Source organism: Muscardinus avellanarius, assembly GCF_963383645.1.
Source record: "Muscardinus avellanarius genome assembly, chromosome: 16".
Lineage (NCBI taxonomy): Eukaryota > Metazoa > Chordata > Mammalia > Rodentia > Gliridae > Muscardinus > Muscardinus avellanarius.
The window spans coordinates 5,839,496-5,862,945 of NC_137802.1; the positions used below are offsets into that span (position 1 = coordinate 5,839,496).

At 52.4% G+C, this 23,450-nt stretch overlaps 1 protein-coding gene across 1 annotated transcript; it reads right to left on the reverse strand.

Annotated features, from left to right (window-relative positions):
* On the reverse strand, positions 1 to 23,446 carry GID4 (GID complex subunit 4 homolog; the record flags this gene model as incomplete). The annotated part of the gene is made up of 6 exons (XM_080712291.1): positions 1 to 64; positions 3,191 to 3,321; positions 6,420 to 6,521; positions 8,458 to 8,565; positions 15,402 to 15,461; positions 23,258 to 23,446. The coding sequence occupies 6 exons, from the start codon at positions 23,444 to 23,446 to the stop codon at positions 1 to 3; spliced, it is 654 nt and encodes a 217-aa protein (XP_080568417.1).
* Positions 23,447 to 23,450: the final 4 nt, after the last annotated feature.

The following is a 23,450-nucleotide window of genomic DNA, read 5'->3' on the forward strand; positions in this document are numbered from 1 at the left end:
TCACCGGAACTCATAGATGGGTGCACTGTGTTCGGGGACGTGGGTCAGGTTGAGGGACTGGTACCTGTAATGGGGGAAGAGACAGAACAGGGAGTAGTCGCCTCGTGCTCCCCGAGCAAAGGCTAGCAGAGACCCCCAAACCGGAGCGCAGGCAGTTCAGCCGGCCTCAAAGCCAATCCACGGTGTGCACGTGTGGGGAGAGGTGCTGGGGATGGAATCCAGAACATTCTATCCCTATTTTTTTTAATGGGGGTGTTGTCACTAAATTGCTGAGGTTGGCTGTGAACCGGTGGCCCTCCTGTCTCAGTATGCCAAGTACCGAGATCGCAGGTGTGGCGCCTGCCTGGCGCTGATCCCTGTTTGGAGATAGGCCCCCTGCTGTGGTCCCGCCTGGCCTCGAGCTGGGCTCGAGCGATCCCTCCTGCCTCGGCCTCTTGAGGAGCGGGGGCTACGGTGCGTGCCCCGTGTCCGGGCTGGGTTAATCCATGTCATTCTTCTCAAGTTGAATCCAGCTGATTTCTTTTTGGTTGATTCTTCTGAAGCACGCAGAGAGTGACTCATTTTTTAGACATTCTGCTCGAATCATGAAGGGACCAGAGAACCTAGTGGGCCTGGTGGTGCACACAGGTCGTGGTACACAGGTCACCTGAGAATCTGAAACAGATTCTCAATCCCAGCACTTAAGAAGCTGAAACAGGAGGCCCGCGGGGTGGAGGCCAGCCTCAACAAAGCAGCAAGATCCTGTTTCAAAATAAAAATGGGCTAAACTGGCATGGTCATACACACCTGTAATCCCAGTACTTGGGAAGCTGAGACAAGAGGACCGACTGCATGTTCAAGGCCAGTCTCAGCAACTTAGCGAAGCTCTCATCTAGCAAGACTTTGTTTCAAAATAAAACTTAAATAGGGCTGTAGGTGTAGCTCAGAGGTAGAATGCCCTTAAGTTTAATCTGCAGTACCAAGGGGAGAAAAAAAAAAAAAAGGCTGGGAGTGTGGCTGGGAGGTAGAGCACTCTTGGTAAGCTCCAGAGAAAATGCCGCCGGAGTCTGGCGGTTCTTCAGAAAGTTAAATATAGAGTGAAGGTGCGACCAGCAGTCTCACACCCAGGGAGAAGCCCAGAGGAGCTCCCAGCAGGGACGCGGCAACCTGTGTACCCATGACCTGTGTACCTATGACCTGTGTACCCACAACCTGTGTACCTATGACCTGTGTACCTATGACCTGTGCACCTATGACTTGTGTACCCACGACCTGTGTACCTATGACTTGTGTACCCATGACCTGTGTACCTATGACCTGTGTACCCACGACTGACCTGTGTACCCATGACCTGTGTACCTATGACCTGTGTACCCACGACTGACCTGTGTACCTATGACTTGTGTACCCCTGACCTGTGTACCTATGACCTGTGTACCCATGACCTGTGTACCCATGACCTGTGTACCTATGACCTATGGCCAGCAGGTGATGGGCAGGTAAATGAAATGTGGTGTATACACATGATGGAAAATTATTTGGTAATAAAAAGGAAGTTCTGATACATGCCCCATCAAGGATGAACCCTCAGAGAAAGGGCTACATGTCGTAGGGTTGTATTTATACAAAACACCCAGAACAGGCAGACCTACACATAGGCAAAGACAGTGCCTAAAGCTGGGAGGGGATGAGGGTGGTGGCTAAGGGGGATGGGTTCCCCTAATGGGGATGAAGATGCTCCAGGCTGGGGTGCGACTCAGTGACACGGCACTTGCCTAGCATGCATGATGCACATCAGAAGAAGAAAAGGAAAGAAAGAAAAGTGTAGCTGGTTACACAACTCAGTATTCTAAAACCACTGACTTGTATACTTCAAATGAATGAATTGTTTGGAGTATAAAAGTAACTTAATGAAGCTGTTATTTAATAAAAAGAATTATAGAGCCAAGCATGGTAGCACACACTTGTAATCCCAGTACTTGGGAGGCTGAGACAGGAGGCTCACCTGTTTGAGGCCAGCCTCAGCAATTTAATAAGATCCTGTTTCAAAATAAAAAATAAAGCCGGGCGTGGTGGCTCACGCTTGTAATCCCAGCACTTGGGAGGCTGAGACAGGAGGATCGCACAGGTTCGAAGCCAGCCTCAGCTACTTAGTGAGGCTCTCAGCAACTTAGTGAGACCCTGTTTCTAAATAAAGTATAAAATAGGTCTGGGAATATAGCCCGGAGGTAGAAAAAGCCCCTGGATTCCATCTCCAGTATCACCAAAACAAAACAAAAAGATAAAGGGCCCAAGGTGTAGCTTGGAGGAGAATGCCCCTGAGTTCAAGCTCTAGTCACACACACACACACACACACACACACACACACACACACACACACACGACAGAGGTCTGGGAGTGTAGCTCAGAGGAAGGATGATTTGGGCTCATCTTCCAATACAATACAATAACATAAAAAGAACTAGGAAAAGGTTCAAAACCTCATTTGAGAAGAGTTGCTGAGAGCCTCGTCCTCGTGGCTAAGGGCTGGCCACTGAGCAAGGCGTCTGGGCCCACGAGCCCTCTAGGCCGAGCAGTGCACTCAATAAGCAGCCGGGGCCGGGGCCCCTGGACGCAACTGAGGCGCTGCCGGGGCCGTGGGCAGGGCCGTCGGACCCCGCCAAACACGTGCGGCGTGAGTGTGGCGCCAAGCGCGACATCTACGCCACCCACAGGGGACGGAATGGCACGCGGCAGGCTGACTGGCGAGTGGTAAATGCAAAGCCAGCCAGGCCGATGCCGGCACTCTCGGTGCCGTGGTGCCAGTGTGTCTAGGAGGTGATGCTCAGGGCCCGAGCCTCGTCCAGCCAGCACGAGGGCCGGGGTTCCATCCCTGCACCACTGGGGAGCGAGTTTAGGAATGAATTCCTTCCCCAAAACTGCCTTTTCTTTTCGTTTGTTCTGTGGATAGAAATGAGCCCCAATTCTGAGCAACCGAGGTCGTCTTTGTGTGTGTTACTGGGATTGAACCCAGGGGAATTCTGCCCTGTTTTATTGTTTTTATTTGGTAAGGTGCGGAGGCCTTGCTCAGCCATCCCAGCCTCCCAAGGACTGGACGGCAGGTGTGCCCATCACGCTTGCTCAGAGGGCACCGAGCGAGCCCAGCCCTCAAGAGCACGAGCTGTGCAGCCAGCTGAGGCTTCCCCAGGAGGCCCTGGCTGTGGGGCTTACCATTCTGAGCTCCGATGGTAGTAGTAGCCCTCTATGGAGGCCGCCGACTTCTGGAAGCAGATGTAATAGAAGCCAGCAAAGGAAGCACCGCTGATGTCTTTGATGGTGTGGTCTGGGACCAGGAACTGCTCCTGTGCAGAAAGGAGGGGCGCGTGGGTGAGCAGCAGAGCTTGCAGACCCCGGGGCTCCCTGCCAAGCACTAGGGGGCTCTAAGAACTTCTTTTTTTCTTTTGCAGTACTGGGGGTGGAACCCAGGGCATTCTACCTCCGAGCAACACCCCCAGCTCTATTTTTTATTCTTTATTTTGAAACAGGGTCTGAGTTGCAAAGGGCCTAAGTAGCTGAGGCTGGTAGTGAACTGTGATCCTCCTGTTTCATTCTCCCAAATGCTGGGGTTACAAGCGTGCGCCACCACGCCCGGCTTTCTAAGAACTCTTTTTGAGTTGTGTGTTGGGGGTTAAGAAGGTACTGGAGATTGAACCCAGGGGCATTTTACTTTTGAGCTATACCCTAAGCCTGTTTTTCAGCATTAATTAATTAATTTATTTATTGAGGGTTTGGGGATGGAACCCAGGGGCATTTGACCTCCAAGCTACACGTCCTGCCCTATTTTTTATTCTTTATTTTGAAACAGGGCCTCACTGAGTTGCAGAGGGCCTCACTAAGTAGCTGAGGCTGTCTGTGAACCGCGATCCTCCGGTCTCAGCCTCCCGAATGCTGGGATGACAAGCGTGCGCCACCATGCCCAGCTTACTTATTGTTTTAAAACACGGTCTCACTAATTTACTGCACACTTGCCCCAAGCCTACAACTCTCCTGTTTCAGCCCCCACATGCTGGGATCACAAGTATGCACTATTGTGCTGGTTAAACTTTTTCTTTTAAGCCAGGCGTGGTGGCGCACACTTGTAATCCCAGCATTCGGGAGGCTGAGACCTGGAGGATCGTGGTTCACGGACAGCCTCAGCTACTTAGTGGGGCCCTCTGCAACTCAGTGAGACCCGGTTTCAAAATAAAGAATAAAAAATAGGGTAGGGGGTGTAGCTTGGAGGTCAAATGCCCCTGGGTTCCACCCCCAGACCCACAAAAAAAAAAAAATAAAAAATAAAATAAAAATTTTTTTTCTTTTAAATTAGGACAACTATGCCGGGTGTGGTGGGCATGCTTCTCATCCCCGCGCTTGGGAGGCGGGTACAGGATCACGCAGGTTCGAAGCCAGCCGCGTTGTCTTAAGAGACCCTGTTTCCAAATAAAAAAGAAGTGTAAAATAGGTCTGGGAGTGTAGCCCGGAGGTAGAAGGGCTTCCAGAAAAAATGAGGGCAACTAAAGCCGGGCGAGGTGGCACATGCCTATAATTCCAGCATTCCGGAGGCTGAGACTGGAGGATCATGGTTCATGGACAGCCTCAGCTACTTACTAGCAAGGCCCTTTGCAACTCAGTGAGACTCTGTTTAAAAAAAAAAGAGAAAAGAAATAGGGCTGGAGGTGTAGCTTGGAGGTACAATGCCCCTGGGTTCCATCTCTAGTACTGCAAAATAAATAAGTTAGAACGACTGAGACAGGAGGATTATAGGTTTGAGGCCAGTCTCAGCAAGGCCCTCACTTAATGACATACTGTTACAAAAAAAAAAAAAAAATAGTGCTAGGGGTATAGCTCAGAGGTAGGATGCCCCTGGGTTTTATCCTCAGCTACACAAAAACAAAACAAAACATAAAAAGCCCCAACAAAATAGATGAGGATGAGATGCTCCCCATTTCGGTGGCACGCTTCCCACAGGCGGCCGGCGGGCGAGGGCAGGCTCCGTGTTGGAACGAGGCCCCCACCCCAGATGCTCCGGTCTACATAGACAAGGTAGCGAACGGCTACACCTGATGATTCGCCCTTACGGAAGCCGGCAAGGGGTCATGACAAGCAGCTTTCTTCATACAGATGGGGCACTCGGGGCGGAAGGTGGTGCACAGGTCCGTTACTCAACAAACCTGCCCCATGATTTCGCTCTCTTGTGACGTGTGTGTGTGTGTGTGTGTGTGTGTGTGTGTGTGTGTGCGCGCGCGCGCGCATGTGTGCGTGCTAGTTACTGAGCGCTGACCCAAGGGGCATTGTACCTCTGATTACAGCCCCAGATCTATTTTATTTTTTAATTTTAAATTTTGTGGTTCTGGGGATTAAACCCAGGGCCATTCTGCCTCGGAGCCACACCCTCAGCCTACTTTATTGTTTATTGCTAAGTTGCAGAGGGCCTCGCTAAGTTGCTGAGGCTGGCTGCAAACCTGCGGCCCCACTGTCAGCCTCCCGGAGCACTGGGACGATAGGCGTGCGCCTCCACGCCACCCTGAAGGGCTCCTGGGGCTGAGGTCAGGGCCTGTCCATCGAGTCACCAGAGGGAGCGCGGTGGGAAAGCCACGGTCCATCCCCGGTCGCTCAGGGCCCCAGGACAAGGATGTGGAGGGAGAGAGCGGTCACTGGCGCGTTCAAGCCGCGGGGGAAGGGCACACGATGACTAAGTGCAGGTGTACCCACACGACGCTCGGTGGCTCAGCCTGGAGCTTCAGGGGGTTCCCAGGTGGGAGAAAGGGGACGAGGCAGAAGCCGGTCCGGGGCGCCCACCTACACGGGGCCTCCCCTGCTGGCCCTACCTGTGCGCTCCGGAGCCGCGCACGCTCTTTTGCTTGTCCGTTTTGTTTTGTGGCGCTGCAGATTGAATGCAGGGGTACTCTACCACTGAGTTTCAGCCCCAGAATGTTTTCTTTATTTTTATTTTTTATTTTTTGCGGTACTGGGAATGGAATCCAGGGGCGTTCTATCTCTGAGCTACACCCCCAGCCCTATTTTTTTTTTTTTTTTTTTGAAACAGGGTCTCACTGAATTGCAGAGGGCCTCACTAAGTAGTTGCTGAGGCTGTCCGTGAACCGCGATCCTCCTGTCTCAGCCTCCCGAATGCTGGGATTACAAGTGCGCGCCACCACGCCCGGCTTCTTTTTTATTTTGAGGCAGGTGTTGCTAAATTGCTGAGGCTGGTCTTCAACCTACGATCCTCCTGTCTCAGCTTCCCAAGAACTGGGATTACAGGTGTGCACCGCCGTGCCCGGCCTGTGTGGGCTTTTGACAAGTGTGCCAGGGCCCTGATTTGGGGACACCGTGGCAGGCTCTGGGCACGGACTCCAGGCAGGCAGGTGCGGTGCAGCGCAGCGCAGGCCCGAGGGCGGCTGGACAGGCCGCGCGGGCTTACCTTCCACCTCATGAACACGTAATCCCCATTCTTCAGCTCTTCATAGTCAAAGTCATCTGAGTTAAATGATTTTGCATACTGATAAAAAGCCAGAAATTTGCCCTGAAAGCAAAAAACAGCGTGAGATAATCAGAGGGCTGGTGCCAAAACTCGGGGCTTTCAGAAAAATGTTTCAAAAGGCTTAAGTTTAAGTTTTCTGTAGTAGGTGTGTACTGAGGATTGAACCCAAGGGCATTCCACCTCTGAGCCATGCCCCAAGACCTAGTTGATCATTTTTCTTTTGAACCAGGGTCTCACTAAGTTCCCAGGCACTGCCTGGGACCTGCAGTCCTGTCTCGGCCTCCCAAGTGCTGGGCTGACAGGCCTGCACGCGACCAGCTTCGAGTTTAACCGAAATCCAGAATTTGGAAAAGCATTAGTAAGACAGCTGATAATGCAGTGAGGCCGACGCGGACCAGATTCTATACAGACCCGCAGGCCGTGGGCCCGGGGCCAGGCCAGAGCTCAGACACAGGTATGACTGGCAGTGGGAAGAAGGAAGAAGGGATTCCAGAATCTTCTTTGCTGGCAGGGCATTTCTGCCAGTTTATAAGGATAAGCCCATCGGACTTCCTCTGTGTTCAACATCAATTTAGCAAGTGTGGTGGTGCACACCTCTAATCCCAGTACTTGGGAGGCCGACACAGGAGGAGCGCAGGTTCAAGCCCAGCCTCGGCAACTTAAAAAATAAATAAAAAATAAGCCGGGCGTGGTGGCACACGCTTGTAATCCCCGTGCTTGGGAGGCGGAGACAGGAGGATCGTACAGGTTCGAAGCCAGCCGTGTGCGCTGGCTTAGGAGACCCTGTTTCCAAATAAAAATGTAAAAAAAAAAAAAAATAGGTCTGGGAGTGTAGCCCTATGGTAGAAGGGTTTCCAGGAACCCCAGTACCACCAAAATAAATAAATAAATAAATAAATAAATAAATAAATAAATAGGAGGGGCCCGGGGGCATAGCTTTGAAGTACAGCACCCTTGGGTTCGATTCCCAATACCACACACAAAAATGAAAACAAAACTTCACCACTGCAGTGGTGTAATCCATCAGAGGCTGTCAGGGTAGGCTGAGAAACAGGCTGTTGAAACAAAAGACCTGGCTAACAGCCGGGGAGAGACCCCAGGACAGTTTTTTGTTTGTTTTTGGTCCTAGGGTTTGAACCCAGAGGCGTTCTACCTCCAAGCTACACCCCAGCCCGACTTTATTTCTTATTTATTTATTTTTGGTGGTTCTGGGGGTGGAACCCAACGGCTTTCTACCTCCGGGCTATACTCCCAGACCTATTTTATACTTTATGTGGAAACAGGGTCTCACTAAGTTGCTGAGAGCCTCACTAAGTAGCTGAGGCTGGCTTCGAACCTGTGCGATCCTCCTGTCTCAACCTCCCAAGTACTGGGATTACAAGGGTGCGCTGCCACGCCCGGCTTTATTTCTTATTTTGAAACGGGTTCTGTCTAGGTTGCTGAGAGCCTAAGTAGCTGAGGCTGGCCGCGAACCTGTGGCCTTCCTGTCTCAGCCTCCCAAGCGCGGGGATTACAAGTGTGCACTGCCATGCCTGGCCCAGGACAGCATGTCTAAGTTGCCTCTCCATGTTCACCACCGACGAGTGAGAACACCCGTGCCTGACACCTGAAGAGGAGGAGCCTGAGCTTCTTTGGTGGCGTCCTGGTGGTACTTGGTCTAAGCCTGTCCTATGTCTACCAGGACAATCGGAGAGGAACACTGTCCCCCACCCCAGGTTTCCCCAGCCAGGACTGCCGTGTGCTTCACAGGGGCACACAGAGCTGACACAGGGGAAGGACCGGGAGACTGCTAGGATCTGACAGCGGCACCAGCGGGGCGTGGAGGCCGGGGTCGCCTTCTTGGGGCACTGCAGGCTGGGCTCTTCAGGGTGAGAGCAGGTGGTCTCTGTGCGTACGACTCTCCCTGGCTGCCAGGCCCGCAGCGCTGCCCGTAAGGACCAGGCCCCGGCCCGGCTCCCCCGGCTCCGCCTGGCCTTACCCAGTGTTTGCGGTCCACGTCTTCGTCTGCGTCCCACTTGCGAGTTAAGAAAGGGTGTTTTCTACTGATGATCTCACCTTCGAAGAAGGTCGTGAGGGTCGGGTACTCCTGCGGCAAAGGCAAAGAGGATGCTGAATGAGGGCTTTACCTCTTTCTGCTGCTGCGGTGCCAAGGACTGAACCCAGGGTCTCCGACAAGCGAAAGCAAAGTCCCTCCCACTAAGCCGCCTCCCCGGGCCCCCACGCAGGCTAAGCTTATCTTTGGTGCTGGGAATGGACACCAGGCCTCGCGCACGCTATGGCTGCGCGCTACTACCGAGTGACACCCCGAGCCCGTTAACCTTTTGGAAAGGAAGAATCAAAGTTGTTCTTTGTCCCAAGGCCTCGACACGCCAATCCTACCGTCAACAACCCAAACCAGAATCAGAAGCAGCTGCCTTGCCAACTGTGCTGAGAAAATAAATCCAAATGTAAACCGCCCAGACGCAGCCGGGTACGGCGGCCCACGCCTGCAATCCCGCTGCTCAGGAGGCCGAGACGGGAGGGTCACAGGTTCAAGGACCGCCCCGGCAAGTAGTGAGACTCAACAACCTACGGAGACCCTGCTTCAAGACTAAAAATAAAATTGGGCCGGTGGTGTATCTCAAACTTAGAGTGCCCTGGGTTCAGTCCCCAATAACACACACACACACACACACACACACACACACACACACACAAATAATAAATAAATAAAACGTCCAGATATTATAGGGTCTTTGGACTTCCCTTCTTACGTAGATGATTTCCACCACAGTAAACTCTGACTGCTCCAGCATGTAAAGCAGATTCACAATTTAGTGCTTTTTACTTCCCGCACTCCCCTAAGAGCCCCCCAAAGCGCACGTTTCTAGCTGGGTCTCCTCAAACCACGGAGCGGCCCGCTGGCTCTCACACTGGCTCGGCTGCTGGTCCCTTTTTGCCATTCATTTAAATTTTTTTTTTTTTGCAGTAGTGGGAGTTGATCCACCGAGGGGTACTCTACCACTGAGCGACACCCCAAGCTCTTTTTTCTTTGGTACTGGGGATGGAGCCCAGGAGCATCATTCTACCTCCAAACTACTCCCCCAGCCCTATTTTTTATTCTTTATTTGAAAACAGAGTCTCGCTGAGTTACAAAAGGCCTCACTAAGTAGTAGCTGAAGTTGTTCACGAACCGCGATCCTCCTGTCTCAGCCTTCCAAATGCTGGATTACAAGTGTGCGCCACCACGCCCGGCCCTAGCTCTTTTTATTTGTTTTTGAGACAGGGTCTTACTAAGTTGCCCAGGCTGGCTTCCCACCCGTGACCCTCCTGTCTCACCAGCATTCCAAGCCACTGGGAACACGGGCATGTACCGCCATGCCAGGACCTTTGACGCCAATTCTTGAAGTTTCCAGCCTTGGAAACAGTTTTGGTAGAAATACCTTAAAATATTGAGTAAACATTTAATTCTATTATATAAATTATGAACAATTTACATGAAGGAAAACAGATGTAAATCATGCCTGCAACGTAAAACTGCAACTACTAAAAACATGTCGGCCGGGCAGTGGCACACGCTTGCCATCCCAGTACCTGGGAGGCTGAGGCAGAAGACGCATAGGTTTGAGGATAGTCTCAAAGTAGTGAGACTCTCATCAACCTCGCGGGACTCTGTTAAAAACAAAGTGAGGGCTGGGGTGTAGCTCAGAGGCAGAATGGCCCTTGGTTTAATCCCAGGGCCACAAAAACAAGAGCAAGTCATTGACCAGACATGGTGGTGCACGCCTGCAATCCCAGTACTCGGGAGGCTGGGACAGGAGGACCACAGGTTTGAGGCCCTCAGCAACTCAGCAAGACTCTATTTCAAAATAAAAAGAGTGGGGCGTGGTGGTGCATGCTTATAATCCCAGAGACAGGAGGATCGCGCAGGTTCGAAGCCAGCCACAGCTACTTAGAGAGGCTCTCAGCAACTTAGTGAGACCCTGTTTCCAAATAAAATACAAAGTAGGTCTGGGGGTGAATAGGTAGAAAGCCTCTGGGTTCCAACCCCAACACCACAAAAATAAATAAATAAATAAATAAATAAATAAATAAGAGAAAAGGGTGGGGATGTAGCTGGGAGGTAGAGCAGCCCTGGATTCAATCCCCAGTGCCACACACACACAAGGCCCCGTGCCACTGAGGAGCTGGGCACAGCTCATGGCAGAGTACACCTGCCATGCACAAGCCCTGGGCTCCACCAGCACTGTCCAACACGATGCTGAAAAAGCAAGAATACTGCTACTTTTTCTATTTGGTTATGTGCTTGTAAGTAGGCTCCAAATATTTAGAAAAAAAATTAATGGAAGAAAAAGTCAACATAGTAAAAAATCTATCATTTCTCTGCGTGCGTCAAGCCAGCCAACCAACCGACAAGCCAACCAGGCAAACGACTCCTTGGCCTCGCCGGCGCGGCCCTGAGGCCTCCGGGCACGCGCTGGAGCCACAAGCCCGGGAGGCAGGGTTCCCGCCGAGCACCTCCAGTTTCACACTGGACATCCAGCCATACTCACAAAGGGACGGTTTTGCCACACCCCCGGCTCGGCCTGCTTGCAGCTCAGGACCTTCCTGAGAGACGCAGGCTGCACCCCATGCCTCTGGCTCAGAGGGTCCAGGAACACGGCCCCGGGCTTGAGGGGCTGAAGAGGCCCGCTGTGTGAGACTCCACTGAGGCACGGAGCCAGGGCTCAGGTGGGCTAGGCAGTGCTAACCACTGAGCCACATCCCAGCCCTCTTCTATTTTCCTAAGAGTGAACTTTACACACTTATTTTATTATGACACTGGAGATTGAACCCAAGGCCATTCTACCTCTGAGCTATAACCCCAGCCCTATTTTTTATCTTTTTTTTTTTTTGCGGTACTGGGGATGGAACCCAAGGGCCGTGTACCTCTGAGCTACACCTCCAGCCCTATTTTTTATTCTCGATTTCGAAACAGGGTCTCACTGAGTTGCAAAGAGCCGAGGCTGTCCATGAATTGCGATCCTCCTGCCTCAGCCTTCCAAATGCTGGGATTACAAGAGTGAGCCACCATACCAGGTTCTTTTATTCTTCATTTTAAAACAGGGTTGAGTACCGCCGGATGTGGTGGCGCACGCTTGTAATCCCAGAGCTTGGGAGGCTGAGACAGGAGGATCGCACAGGTTCAAAGCCAGCCTTAGCTACTTAGTGAGACCCTGTTTCGAAATAAAATATGAAATAGGTTTGAGAGTATAGCCTAGAGGTAGAAAAGCCCCTGGGTTCCACCCCTAGTACCACAAAAAAATAAAAAATAGGCTGGGTGTGATGGCGCACGCTTGTAACCCCCGTGCTTGGGAGGCGGAGACAGGAGGATCACGCAGGTTCAAAGCCAGCCTCGCTGGCTTAAGAGACCCTGTTTCCAAATAAAAATATAAAATAGGTCTGGGAATGTAGCCCAGAGGTAGAAGGGCTTCCAGGAACCCCAGTACCACCAAAAAAATAAATAAAATAAAAAATAAGACAGGGTCTTTCTAAGTTGCAGAGGGCCTCACTAAGTAGCCAAAGCTATCCACGAACCATGATCCTCCTGACTCAGCCTCCCGAGTAAGTACTGGGATTACAATTGTGTGCCACAAGCTAAGAGTTGTTGTTGTTGTTGTGATTATTATTATTATTATTTTGATGGTACTGGGGTTCCTGGAAGCCTTCTACCTCCAGGCTACACTCCCAGACCTATTTTTATATTTTTATTTGGAAACAGGGTCTCCTAAGCCAGCGCGCGCGGCTGGCTTCGAACCTGCGCGATCCTCCTGTCTCTGCCTCCCAAGAGTGGGGATTACAAGCATGCGCCACCACGCCCGGCCTAAGAGTGAACTTTAAAATAGAATAAATCTGAGCTGGGCATGGTGGTGGACGCCTGTGATTCCAGTGTTTGGGAGGCTGATACAAAAGCCTCACAGGTTCAGGGCAGCCTCAGCACTTAGTGTGGCCATCAGCAACTTAGATCCTGTTTCAAAACAAAAGTAAAAGGTGGTTGGTGGTACAGCTCTGAGGTAGAATGCCCCTGAGTTCCCAGCACAGACATACATACATAAATGAGTGGATAAACAAATCCAGTACCCCCACCCCGCAATCCCCCACCCCACCTGTGTAACTGGGATCCTCAAATGGATACTTATATACACAGACTGAAGAAGCTGGGAGACATTTTTCCAAATGGAAACCTAATTTTTAAGGCATAGACTCAATTACATGAACTATTTTTAGAAAGGACTACTAAGGGAAAATGTTCTATTAATCAGCACCTGACTTGAGATTTTAAAAGCTGCATATAGACACTGTCACTGAGTTTTTTCCAGAATTCCCACCGAGGGCAGAAGATGAAGTCAAGGAAGCGGCCCTCTGCAGCGGGAGCAGCCACATCCCGACCCACCGGCTCACCTAAGGGCGGCGTCTGCACTGACTTCTAAGACCTGGGGCAGAGTCGGGGTGACCACACGCACCCCGTGCTGAGAATAAAATAAAGCCCCGTGAGTGAGATTCGATGCGTACAGAAGTCACCCAAAAGCAAACGTTTCTCAGGGCAGGCACAGGAGACCGAGCACCCGGCTATCCAGCCAAATCAGGGCAGCGGAAGGAGGGATTAGAAAACCGCGCCACAGGGAGAGCGGGCCAGCGACGCCCGCCCAGGCGGGGGCTCCGGCTGAGTGAAGGGCCGGCCGTGCCCGCCCATGCCGGGCCAGGCTCCCTGGGAAAGACCACACTCCGCCCACCAACCAGCCGCTCGCTCGCTCCGAGCTGCAGAGAAGGCTACTTAAGACCCATTCTTCCAATTCTAGGACGTCATTTCTGGAAGGCACACGAACAACCTCTAAAGCTGCGCACCATTTGCGGATGTGAGGCAAATTACCTCCAACTTGCGTGTGTAAGTGTTGGGGGGCTGGGGATTGAACCCAGAGGCACTCTACCTCCAAACTACACCCTTAAGCCTATTTTATTTGGAAACAGGGTCTAGCTAAGCTGCTGAGGCTGGCCTCGAACCTGTGATCCTGTCCCAGCCTCCCAAATGCTGTGATCACAAGCATGTGCCGCCACGACCAGCTCCAGGTGAATTTTTAATATTCTGCATTTGTACATGAAGAAGACAACGGAGTCATTTATATGGTCTAGTTCAAATAAACTATACATTTTATATTCTTTTGTTTTTTGCTTTGTACTGGGGATGGAACCCAGAGGCACTCTACCTCCAAGCTACACCTCTAGCCCGATTTTCTTTCTTTATTGGGAAACAGTGTCTCACTAGGTTTCTGAGAGCCTCCCTACAGTGCTGAAGCTGGCTTTGAACCTGTGACTCTCTTGTCTCAGCCTCCCAAGGGCTGGGATTACAAGTGTGTGCCACCATCCCTGGCTTGTACGTTCGTTCATTCATTCATTCATTCATTCATTCATTCAATTTGCACTACTGGGGATGGAACCCAGGAGCATTCTACCTCTGAGGTTACACCCCCAGCCCTATTTTTTTTTATTCTTTATTTTGAAACAATAAAGAAACTCTCTCTGAGTTGCAAAGGGCCTCCCTAAGTAGCTGGGGCTGTCCCCAAACCAGGATCCTTCTGTCTCAGCCTCCCGAATGCTGGGAATGGACTCAAGCGTGGTGACACGCTCTTGTAATCCCGGTACTTGGGAGGTGAGACAGGAGGATAACACGTTCAAAGACAGCCTCAGCCACTTAGTGAGGTCCTCCACAACTTAACACGGAGCTAAGGGTAGAGCTCAGAGGCAGAATGCCCCTGGGGTCAATCCCTAGTCTCTCTCACACACACACACACACACACACACACACACACACACACACACACGCGCGCGGCTCGGTGTGCCACTCGGTGGTAGAGCACTTGCCTAGCAGGCGCAAGGCCCTGGGTTCCATCCCCAGCATGGCAAAAATGAAAAAAGCAAAAGCAAAACCAAGAGGCGGGCACGCGAGCTGGCATCACCACAGAGGCGCGCCGGGCGCTCCTCAAAGTGGGGTGAGTCGCCGAGTGAGCACAGCGATACTGAACTCACTTCACAGGCGAGGAAACCGCAAGGCGGAGCGTGGAAGGCCACACGGGCAGGACAGGCCGGAGCGCGAGTGCTGGGGCTCTGCCGGGCAGCCCACGCCGCGGGCCAGCAAAACCGGAACAGGCGTGGATGGCCCCTGGCGCTGTTCCAGTGAAACTTGGTTCTTGAGTGATGGGCTTGTCTGAGACTGCTGAACCACGATAAGGGCAGTGGCTGCACTCTGACTACATACACGTGGCATTTTTTTAAAGTGGCATGGTGGTGCACACTTGTAATCCCAGTACTTGGGAGGCCAAGACAGGAGGATCGCAGGTTCGTGGCCAGCCTCAGCAACCTCGTGAGGCCCTCTAAAACTTAGCGAGAAGAATAAAAAATAGGACTGGGAGGTGTAGCTCAGAGGCAGAATGCCCTGGGTTCAATCCCTAGTACCGCACAGTTTTTAAAAAGCCTCATCCTGTAGTCCCACTCCTTGGGAGGCTGAGACAGGAGGCGCGTAGGCTCGCAGCCAGCCTCAGCTACTCAGTGAAGCCCTCCGCGATTTAGTGAGACCCTGTTTCAAAATAAAGAATTACAAAATAGAGCTAGGAGTGTAGCTTGGAGGCAGAATGCCCCTGGGTTTAACCCCCAGGACTGCGCGCACACACACAAAAGTGGGGGGGATTAATAAGAAAATCGAGAGTGTTAGTCCTACTGGGGCATATTTACAACCCTTTCTTTAAAAGATCTGTGAGGGTCAGGGTCACAGCTCAAGGGCAGAACTCGTGTTTGACCCGCACAAGGCCCAGGGCTGGGCCCTCAGCACCAAAGGTAAAAAGAGGACTGCGGCCGCGGCCCACAGGACACGCTGGGAGCGCACACCGACGGCCTGCGCTGAGTGCTTACCTCCGTAAGGCCTTTAATCTTCAGGTACCCACAGAGGTAAGAGTTGCCCGTGTCCACGTGCTGAAAAGAAAGGACACAGCCTGTTACCAATCGAAGCCTCGGGGACGCGCCAGGGGTGCCTCGGGACCCCGTGAGGCCGGGCTGGCCGTGGTGCCCAGGGGTCGGCGCACCCAGCGCGGCCCACCGCAACCCCCGTACTCCCAGCAGATCGAGGCTCGGGGCAAACCTTGCCTGCACTTGCCCCGCAGGCCGGAGACGCGTCACTGCGCACGGCCGCCGCCGCCGGGCGCCGGCCCCGACGCCAGCCCTGGCCTTCTTTCTAACTTTCTAGACGGCCGTTTTTCTCCTGCTGCTCAATCGCTAGTTTAAGAATCTACCCTGCCCTCGGATTTAGATAAAGCACCGCCCGCATTATTGGCGCTTCATTTTTGGTACTGGGGACTGAACCCAGGGGCTTTCTACCTCACACTATAACACTCAGATTTTTTCCCTCTTTTTCTTTTTTTTTTTTTTTACTATTTATTTCTGGTACTGCAGATTGAACTCAGGAGCTTTCTACCTCCAAACTTTACAACCAGTCCTTTTTATCATTTATTTACTGCACTGGGGATTGAACCAAGGGGCATTCTACCTCCAACTACACCTCTAGCCCCTTTTACTATTTATTTGGGGAACTTGAGTTTAATACCAAGTATTGGGCTGGCTTAAGAGACCCTGTTTCCAAATAAAAAAAGGTATAAAATAGGTCTGGGAGTGTAGCCTGGAGGTAGAAGGGTTTCCAGGAACCCCAGTACCACCAAAAAACAAACAAACAAACAAACAAACAAACAAACACACCTAAGTACTGGGGATTGAACTCAAGGTATTTCTACCTCTGAGCTATACCCCCAGCCCTACTTTTTTATTCTTTATTTTGAACCAGGGTCTCACTGAGTTGCAAAGAGCCTAAGTAACTGAGGCTGGCTGCAAACCCGAATCCTCCTGTCTCAGCCTCCCAAATGTTGGGATTACAAGCGTGCGCCACCACGCCTGACTCTTTTTTTTATTATTTATTTAGTTTTGGGTGGTACTGGGGTTCCTGGAAGCCCTTCTACCTCCGGGCTACACTCCCAGACCTATTTTATACTTTTTTATTTTTTGGAAACAGGACCTCTTAAGCCAGCGCAGCGGGCTTCGAACCTGCGCGATCCTCCTGTCTCCGCCTCCCGAGCGCGGGGATACAAGCGTGTGCCACCACGCCCGGCCTCTTCTTTATTTTGAAACTGGGTCTTACCAGGATTGTTGAGACTCTCACTAAGTAGCTGAAGCTGTCCTCAAACCTGCGATCCTCCTGTTTCAGCCTCCCAAGTACTGCTATTACAAGCATGCTCCACCATGCCTGGCTTTTTATTTTGTTTTTATTATTATTTTTATTTCTTTATTTTTTTGTGTGTGGTACTGGGGATGGAACCCAGAGGCTTTTCTACCTCTGGGCTACACTCCCAGACCTATTTTATACTTTATTTGGAAACAGGGTCTCACTAAGTTGCTGAGAGCCTCACTCAGTAGCTGAGGCTGGCTTCGAACCTGTGCGATCCTCCTGTCTCCGCCTCCCAAGCGCTGGGGTTACAAGCGTGCGCCACCACGCCTGGCTTCTGGCTTTTTATTTTGAACAGGCTCTTGCTAAATTGCTGGGGCTGTCCTCAAACCTGCGATCCTCTTGTCTCAGCCTCCCAAGTACTGGGATCTCACACACGCGCCACCAGACTGGCTCAGTGTTTCTTTATGAAGGAGCAGCATGTCCCGCCACGCCGTTCTGAACACGGGCGCTCTCAGCCAAAAGGAGCAAAATGCCCGGGAGCCGCATCTCCTGCAGACTCGCGCTGGCGTACATTGCATTTATGTCCCCGAGTCCCAACCAAAACCCTAACCACATTGTGAGTGTCGGCTCTATTTCATATGCAGATGTGTGCGTTCCTTAACGAAGAGAGTCAGGAGCCGAAAATAAATAGGAATCAGAGGCGCAGGAGATTTTGTGGCTTCGCAGCCACCCATTCTGGTTACTGAGATGCCGCCGGATGCCTACAAGCAATTTCCTTTTCCACGCTGGCAGGCCCTGGGTTTCATTCGGGCACCTGTCTGCCCTGTGAGAGCTGGTCCATTCTGAGGGACCTAAAGTGAGCACGAGCCATCTCCTTCCAAGTTCCAGCCTAGGTGCGTGGCCCAGGACTGCCATGTCAGATGCGCACGACTCCTGGGCGCACCCAGGAGAGCACACTGGGTTTAGAAGAGGCACGCCAAGCGATGGTAGGGACCGCACTCTGGGCGGAGCATCCAGACACAGCGCAGCCGTCAAGAAACGAGAAGAAGCAGGTGTGGTGGCCTGTGCCTGTAATCCCACTACTTGGAGGCTGAGACAGGAGGATTGCGGGTTTGAGGCTAGCCTCACCAACCTAGTGAGACCCTGTTTCAAAATGAAAAGTAAAAATAAAATAGGGCTGGGGGGTATAGCTCGGAAGTAGAATGCCTGAGTTCAATCCCTAGTGCTACACACACACACACACACACACACACGAAATCAGGAGAAACAGTTCAGGGAATGCCCAGGACAATAGCCTAGAAAGACGGAAGGAACTGGGCCCATTCCAGCCCCTTAATTAGCCAACCTGAAGCCATGTCTCCTCCAAGGCCCTCGCAATGTGGAATATGAGGTTCAGTTGTTCCGCAGCTACTTTGAAATGCAAAGGTTATAGCTGAAAGCATACTAACTCGTCCACTTCACCCACATCTGCACAGGCTCATCCGCAGCGGGCCCGGTTCCCAGGTTCATGACTTAGAGCGACTATGATCATTACCAGCTCTGAAACTCTGCCTATTTACTTCTGAATTAAAGCAAAATATGGCGGTACCTGTCACACACTGCGATTTTCATGTTATGTGATGTCTCATTTCAAGGGACTGGCCAAATTTTGCGGCATTCATCAGACCCGAGAACTCAACGACTTCCAATTATCCCAGAAAGCACGGGTTTAATAGCACCACTGCAGCCCGTAAGCGCTGCGATGGGCCCAGTCAGCGGGGAGGCGGCGCGAGCGCCTTCACAGCGTGGTGCTGGCGACAAGGGTTTTCCACGCGGAAACCGCCACAGCCTTTGAGATGTCCTCACCTGCTGGCCTTGGCACTGGACATTATGGAAAGCGGCCCATCCGCCCTAACAGGCTTCAGCAAAGAAAATAATTTTTTTTTTTTGGTACTGGGGAAGGAACCCAGGGACATTCTACCTCCGAGCTACACCCCCAGCCTTATTTTTTATTCTTTATTTGGAAACAGGGTCTCACTGAGTTGCAGGGGGCCTCGCTAAATAGCTGAGGCTGTCCGCGAACCCAGATCCTCCTGTCTCAGCCTCCCGGATGCTGGGATGACGAGCGTGCGCCGCCACTACTAAAGGACACGCAGTTCTATCCCAAGGTCTTACATTTCAGATGCGCGAGTCTCATCGAATTCAGTATAGTTTGGGTTTTCGCAGCTGCCGGAAAGGGTATCAGGTGGCGGGGATACTTGCTAATAAGATTAAAAACTGCACTGTGAATTGGCTCTCATTTGCAGGGATTATCGCGTGCTCCAGAATCAGAATCTCTGCCCGGCCTCCGTTCAACCGTGTGTCTCTCCCACTCTGCCCAAACTGGTCTTGAAGATGGCTGGTGAACTCAAAATACCCCACAACGCGCACGGCTCTCACGAAACGAGGGGCCGGGATGCCAGTGAGGACGGTAACGAGGCGAACGTCAGCAAGGAGGTCTCGCGGACAGCCGCATCCCACAGCTGCGCCTTTTAAGAGTCCCCTTAAGAGAGCCGGGCTCCGCTCCATTAGCAGCTTCTGGGATAGCAGAGGGGAAAGGAGCGACTACGGCAGGAGAGGGGGACAGACACAGAGAGCCCCAAAGGTCTGGGGAGCTCTTTACATCGGAATGGCCCAACAGGAAGCTCCCCAAACAACAAAGACAAACCGAGACCAGGACGCGACGCTAAGTCAGGCCCACCGGGATAGCTACAATAAGAAAGGTGACCGCTGGCACGCGCCGGAGCGGGTGTGGAAAAACCGGAGCCGCGGATGCTACAAGCATCTGAAATCATGGGTAGTTCATTTGAAATACTGACTTCCCATCCAACCCAGCACTCTCACTTCTAGGTACCCACGGGTGAAGACCCGCGCCCCAGCTGGGCACTAGCGCTCACAAGGCTGAGCAGGGTCCCATGAGCCCAGCTCACAGCCCACGTGAGCGATGCGGCGAGACCCCAGCTAAGACAGCAAACTAAAGACCCTGCTACGAGCATCTCATGCCAGCCAAAAGGTAGAAGCCACCCGAATGGTGCCCAGTGACCGGAGGATGGCCACAATGTCACAAAGCGACACGACAGACAATGATTACAGTGGAGAGCACACCGAAAAGGAACCAGGTGCGGATACGTGTTAAGATACGGACGGACCCTGAGACTGCTGAGTCCAAGAAGCCGCCAGAAAAGGACAAACACTGCCGGGCGTGGCGGCGCAGCTTGGAATCCCCGCGCTTGGGAGGCGGAGATGGGAGGATCGCGCTGGCTTCGGAGACCCTGTTTCCAAATAAAAATGTAAAAATAGGTCAAATAGGTCTGGGAGTGTAGCCGGAGGTAAAAGGGCTTCCAGGAACCCCAGTACCACCAAAAAAAAAAAACAATAAACAAAAAACACTCATCCGACTCAGATGGAATTTGCCAGACGAGGCAACTCTAAAGTGAAAAGAAAAAAGATCCGCAGTTGCCTGGGACTGAAGCAGGGTGGCATCGAGGGGTATGAAGGTTTCCTTTTGGGGGAGATAAAAGTGTCCTAAGCCAGGTGTGGCGGTGCACACTTGGAATCTCAGTACTTGGGAGGCCAAGACAGGAAGATCACAGGTTCGGGGCCAGCCTCAGCAATTTAGTGGGGCCATCTGCAACTTTGTGAGACCTTGTTTCCAAATAAAATAATAAAATAGGTCTAGGGTAGAGCTTGGAGTTAGAATGCCCCTGGAGTACCACCAAAAAAGAAAAGAAAAGTCATAAAAATAGACTGTGCTCAACTCTATGACTATATTAAAAAAAAACTACTGAGGTATCAACCTTACATAGGTGAATTATTGTGTGTGTGTGTGTGTGTGTGAGAGAGTATACTGGGGATTGACCCCAGGGATATTCTACGTTTGGCCTCCACCTCCACCTCTTTTGTATTTTGAAACAGGGTCTAGTTAAGTTGCTGGGGGTCTTGCTAAGTGGTTAAGGCTAGCCTCGAACCTGAGATCCTGTCTCGGCCTCCCAAATACTGGGATGACAGATACATGCCATCATGTCCCGCCTAAGGTGTCAACCTTAAAAGAGGTGAATTATTAAGGTGCTCAAGAAGAAAAAGAAAGCCAGCAGGAAAGAAGCTTGAGTTGTGAAAGTCAGCGGAAAGAGCCGAAGAAGGCTGAGTCTAAGAAACTAGTCCTGGCTGAAAAACCAGACTATGGGGCAATTCGTATGTCACCGGTGAGTCGCGGCGATGAACAAGCAGCTCACAGTCCAGATGTGGGGCGGCATTCCGCCACGGCCGCCGCCTCCGCCATCAGACTAAGCGGCTTCCTGCTCTGGGCGGCCTGCGCCCTACCCGCCATGCCCAACTCAACCGCTGCTTCTGCTGGTTCACAAGGAGATGGGGACCTGAGTTCAGCGATAACACGCTCATGAGCTCAGAAACAACAGGCCAATGACAGGAGGGAGGCGGCGGTCGGCTGTCCCTACTACACTGCGAACCATCAAATGGGCAGAAACTCAGGACCATGCAAAACGTGACCCCCCCTCCAGGGATCCCACCCCCAAAATTTCGTAATTAGTTGAAAACAACACACCAGACCTACCGACTAGAAGGGGCTCCCATTAGGCATGGAGTTATGAGGACTGAAATATCTCAGCTGCCATGACAGATATCATGACTTATGACAGACCTTTAGGCTTACAGACTGAAGATACAATTAGTGGGAGGATAGAGTTTTCTGAATTGAAACCAGAGCAAACAATTCCCACAAAACAGCAAGCAAGAAAGGAATTGGCGAGTACTCTAGTTAGCAAAACACACCCCAATATCTTCTGGATGTGAAACCTACTTGTTCAGAAGAAAGACTAAGATTTTTTTTCTTCTTTTGAACCGGGGAGTGAACCTCCGAAGTTCAAGTCTAACCTCCAAGCTACACTTCCAGCCCTTTTTATTTTTGGAAACAGGGTCTCACTAAATTGCTGAGGCTGGCCTTGAACCTATAATCTTCCTGTCTCAGCCTCCAAGTACTGGGATTACAGGCATGTGCCATCAAGACCAGTGAGAGACTAAGATTTAGGAGGGCACGAAGATGGCCCAGGAAACTCACCCTCGTGTAGAGTGCGGTGACTTGCACACAGGGCCTCTAAGCTTCTGCAAGGATTCTCAAGGGACAGGTGTCTGAATGTTGGGGAACATCCCAGGAGGTGGTATCAAGAGAAAGGGGAAAGGGAGGGGGAAAGTGGGCCCACAGACATCCAGGAGTAAAAACTGAGGAGGAACAGCTTTGTAGAGAAGGGGGGTTAAAAAAAAAAGTATCCACAGCCAGTGGTGGTGGCGCACACCTGTCATCCCAGTACTTGGGAGGCTGAGACAAGAAAATCACAGGTCCGCAGCCAGCCCCGGCTACTTAGTGAGACCCTATTTCGAAATAAAAAGATAAAATAGGGCTGGAGGTGTAGCTTGGAGGCAGAACGCCCTTGGGTTCCATCCCCGGTACCAAAAAATAAAAATAAAAAGAGTATCCACCAGTCTGCTAGGGCTGAGTAAGAGGGGCAAGTGTGCTAAGGTGTCGGTGAGACAGGTGAGGTGTAGGAAGGCCCCGGGGGCAGGAGGAGCTGTAGTTCCAATTCTTCAAGGACTGGCAGCAGGTACTCAGAAATCCAGGTCAAACAGGGGGAGGAGAGTGGACAGGAAATAAAACTGGGTGAGTTACAATTTCCCAGGACCTGGGTATCAGGGGCTGGGAGGAAGCCCTGGGCCCATGTTGATAAAAGTTAACAGCACTTTGAAAGAGGGACCCTTGGAACCAGTAAGAAGCTAGCTAGTCACAGGTATGGAGGTAGAGAGGCCCGGGTAGAGGCCAGGGAGCGTTGGTGCCTAAGGATAGTGGCCTCGGTTGCAGAGCAGGGAGTGTGAGAAGCTTGGACTGTTAGAGAGACCGAAGCGGGGGAGTGGCGCTTTGGGGGAGTCTCCAGGAGGCAAGATCCTAACGGACCGTGGGGAGCTCCAGGGTTGAGAACCTGGTTATCGGATGGTGCCAGGAACTGAGGACTAGTTGTGAGTTGGGGCCCTGAGCGCCCCAACTGAGAGAGAGAGAGAGAGAGAGAGAGAGAGAGAGGGAGAGAGAGAGAAGAGAAAGAGGGGGGGGAGTGTTTTTACTTCTCGGGGGAGCACTGATCAAGTTCTCCCCAAGGAGGAAGCCGCAGGAGGAGGCAAGTCCCAGGGTCTCAAGATAAGGGGACACTGTCGTCTGAGACCTGGGGCCCAGTCCGGGTGTCTGGGGAAACCAATGGAGAGTTCTTCGGGGTCTGAGAGCCGGGTGCGAGGACTGATGGAGGACGCCAGGGCGCGGGGGAAGGACCCAGGCCCGAGGCCGCCCAGGCCCGGGGGGGGGCGCCAGGGGCCGTCCAGCGAGGCTCTCTCTGGGCGGCCGGGCAGGTCCCGGTGGGAGGCGCCGGTGCAGGAGGCCCGGGGCGAGGGCCCGGGCGGCGGCGGCGGCTCGAGGGGCCGGGGGCGGGCTCGGCCCGTGAGCGCCGCGAGGAGGCCCCCGGGCCGGCCGGCCGGCGCTCACCTGCAGCACCACCTCCACGTCGTACGAGTTCCCCTTGCTCTTCTGGTGGCCGCGGAACTTGGAGCCGCTGTAGAGCAGGCTGGTGGCCACGCCGGGCTGCTGGGTGTTGATGGGCGGCGGCGGGATGAGCGAGGCCGCGGAGGCGGCCGAGGCTCCGGCCGGCGGGGGACACTCGGTGCGGACCGGCATCGCG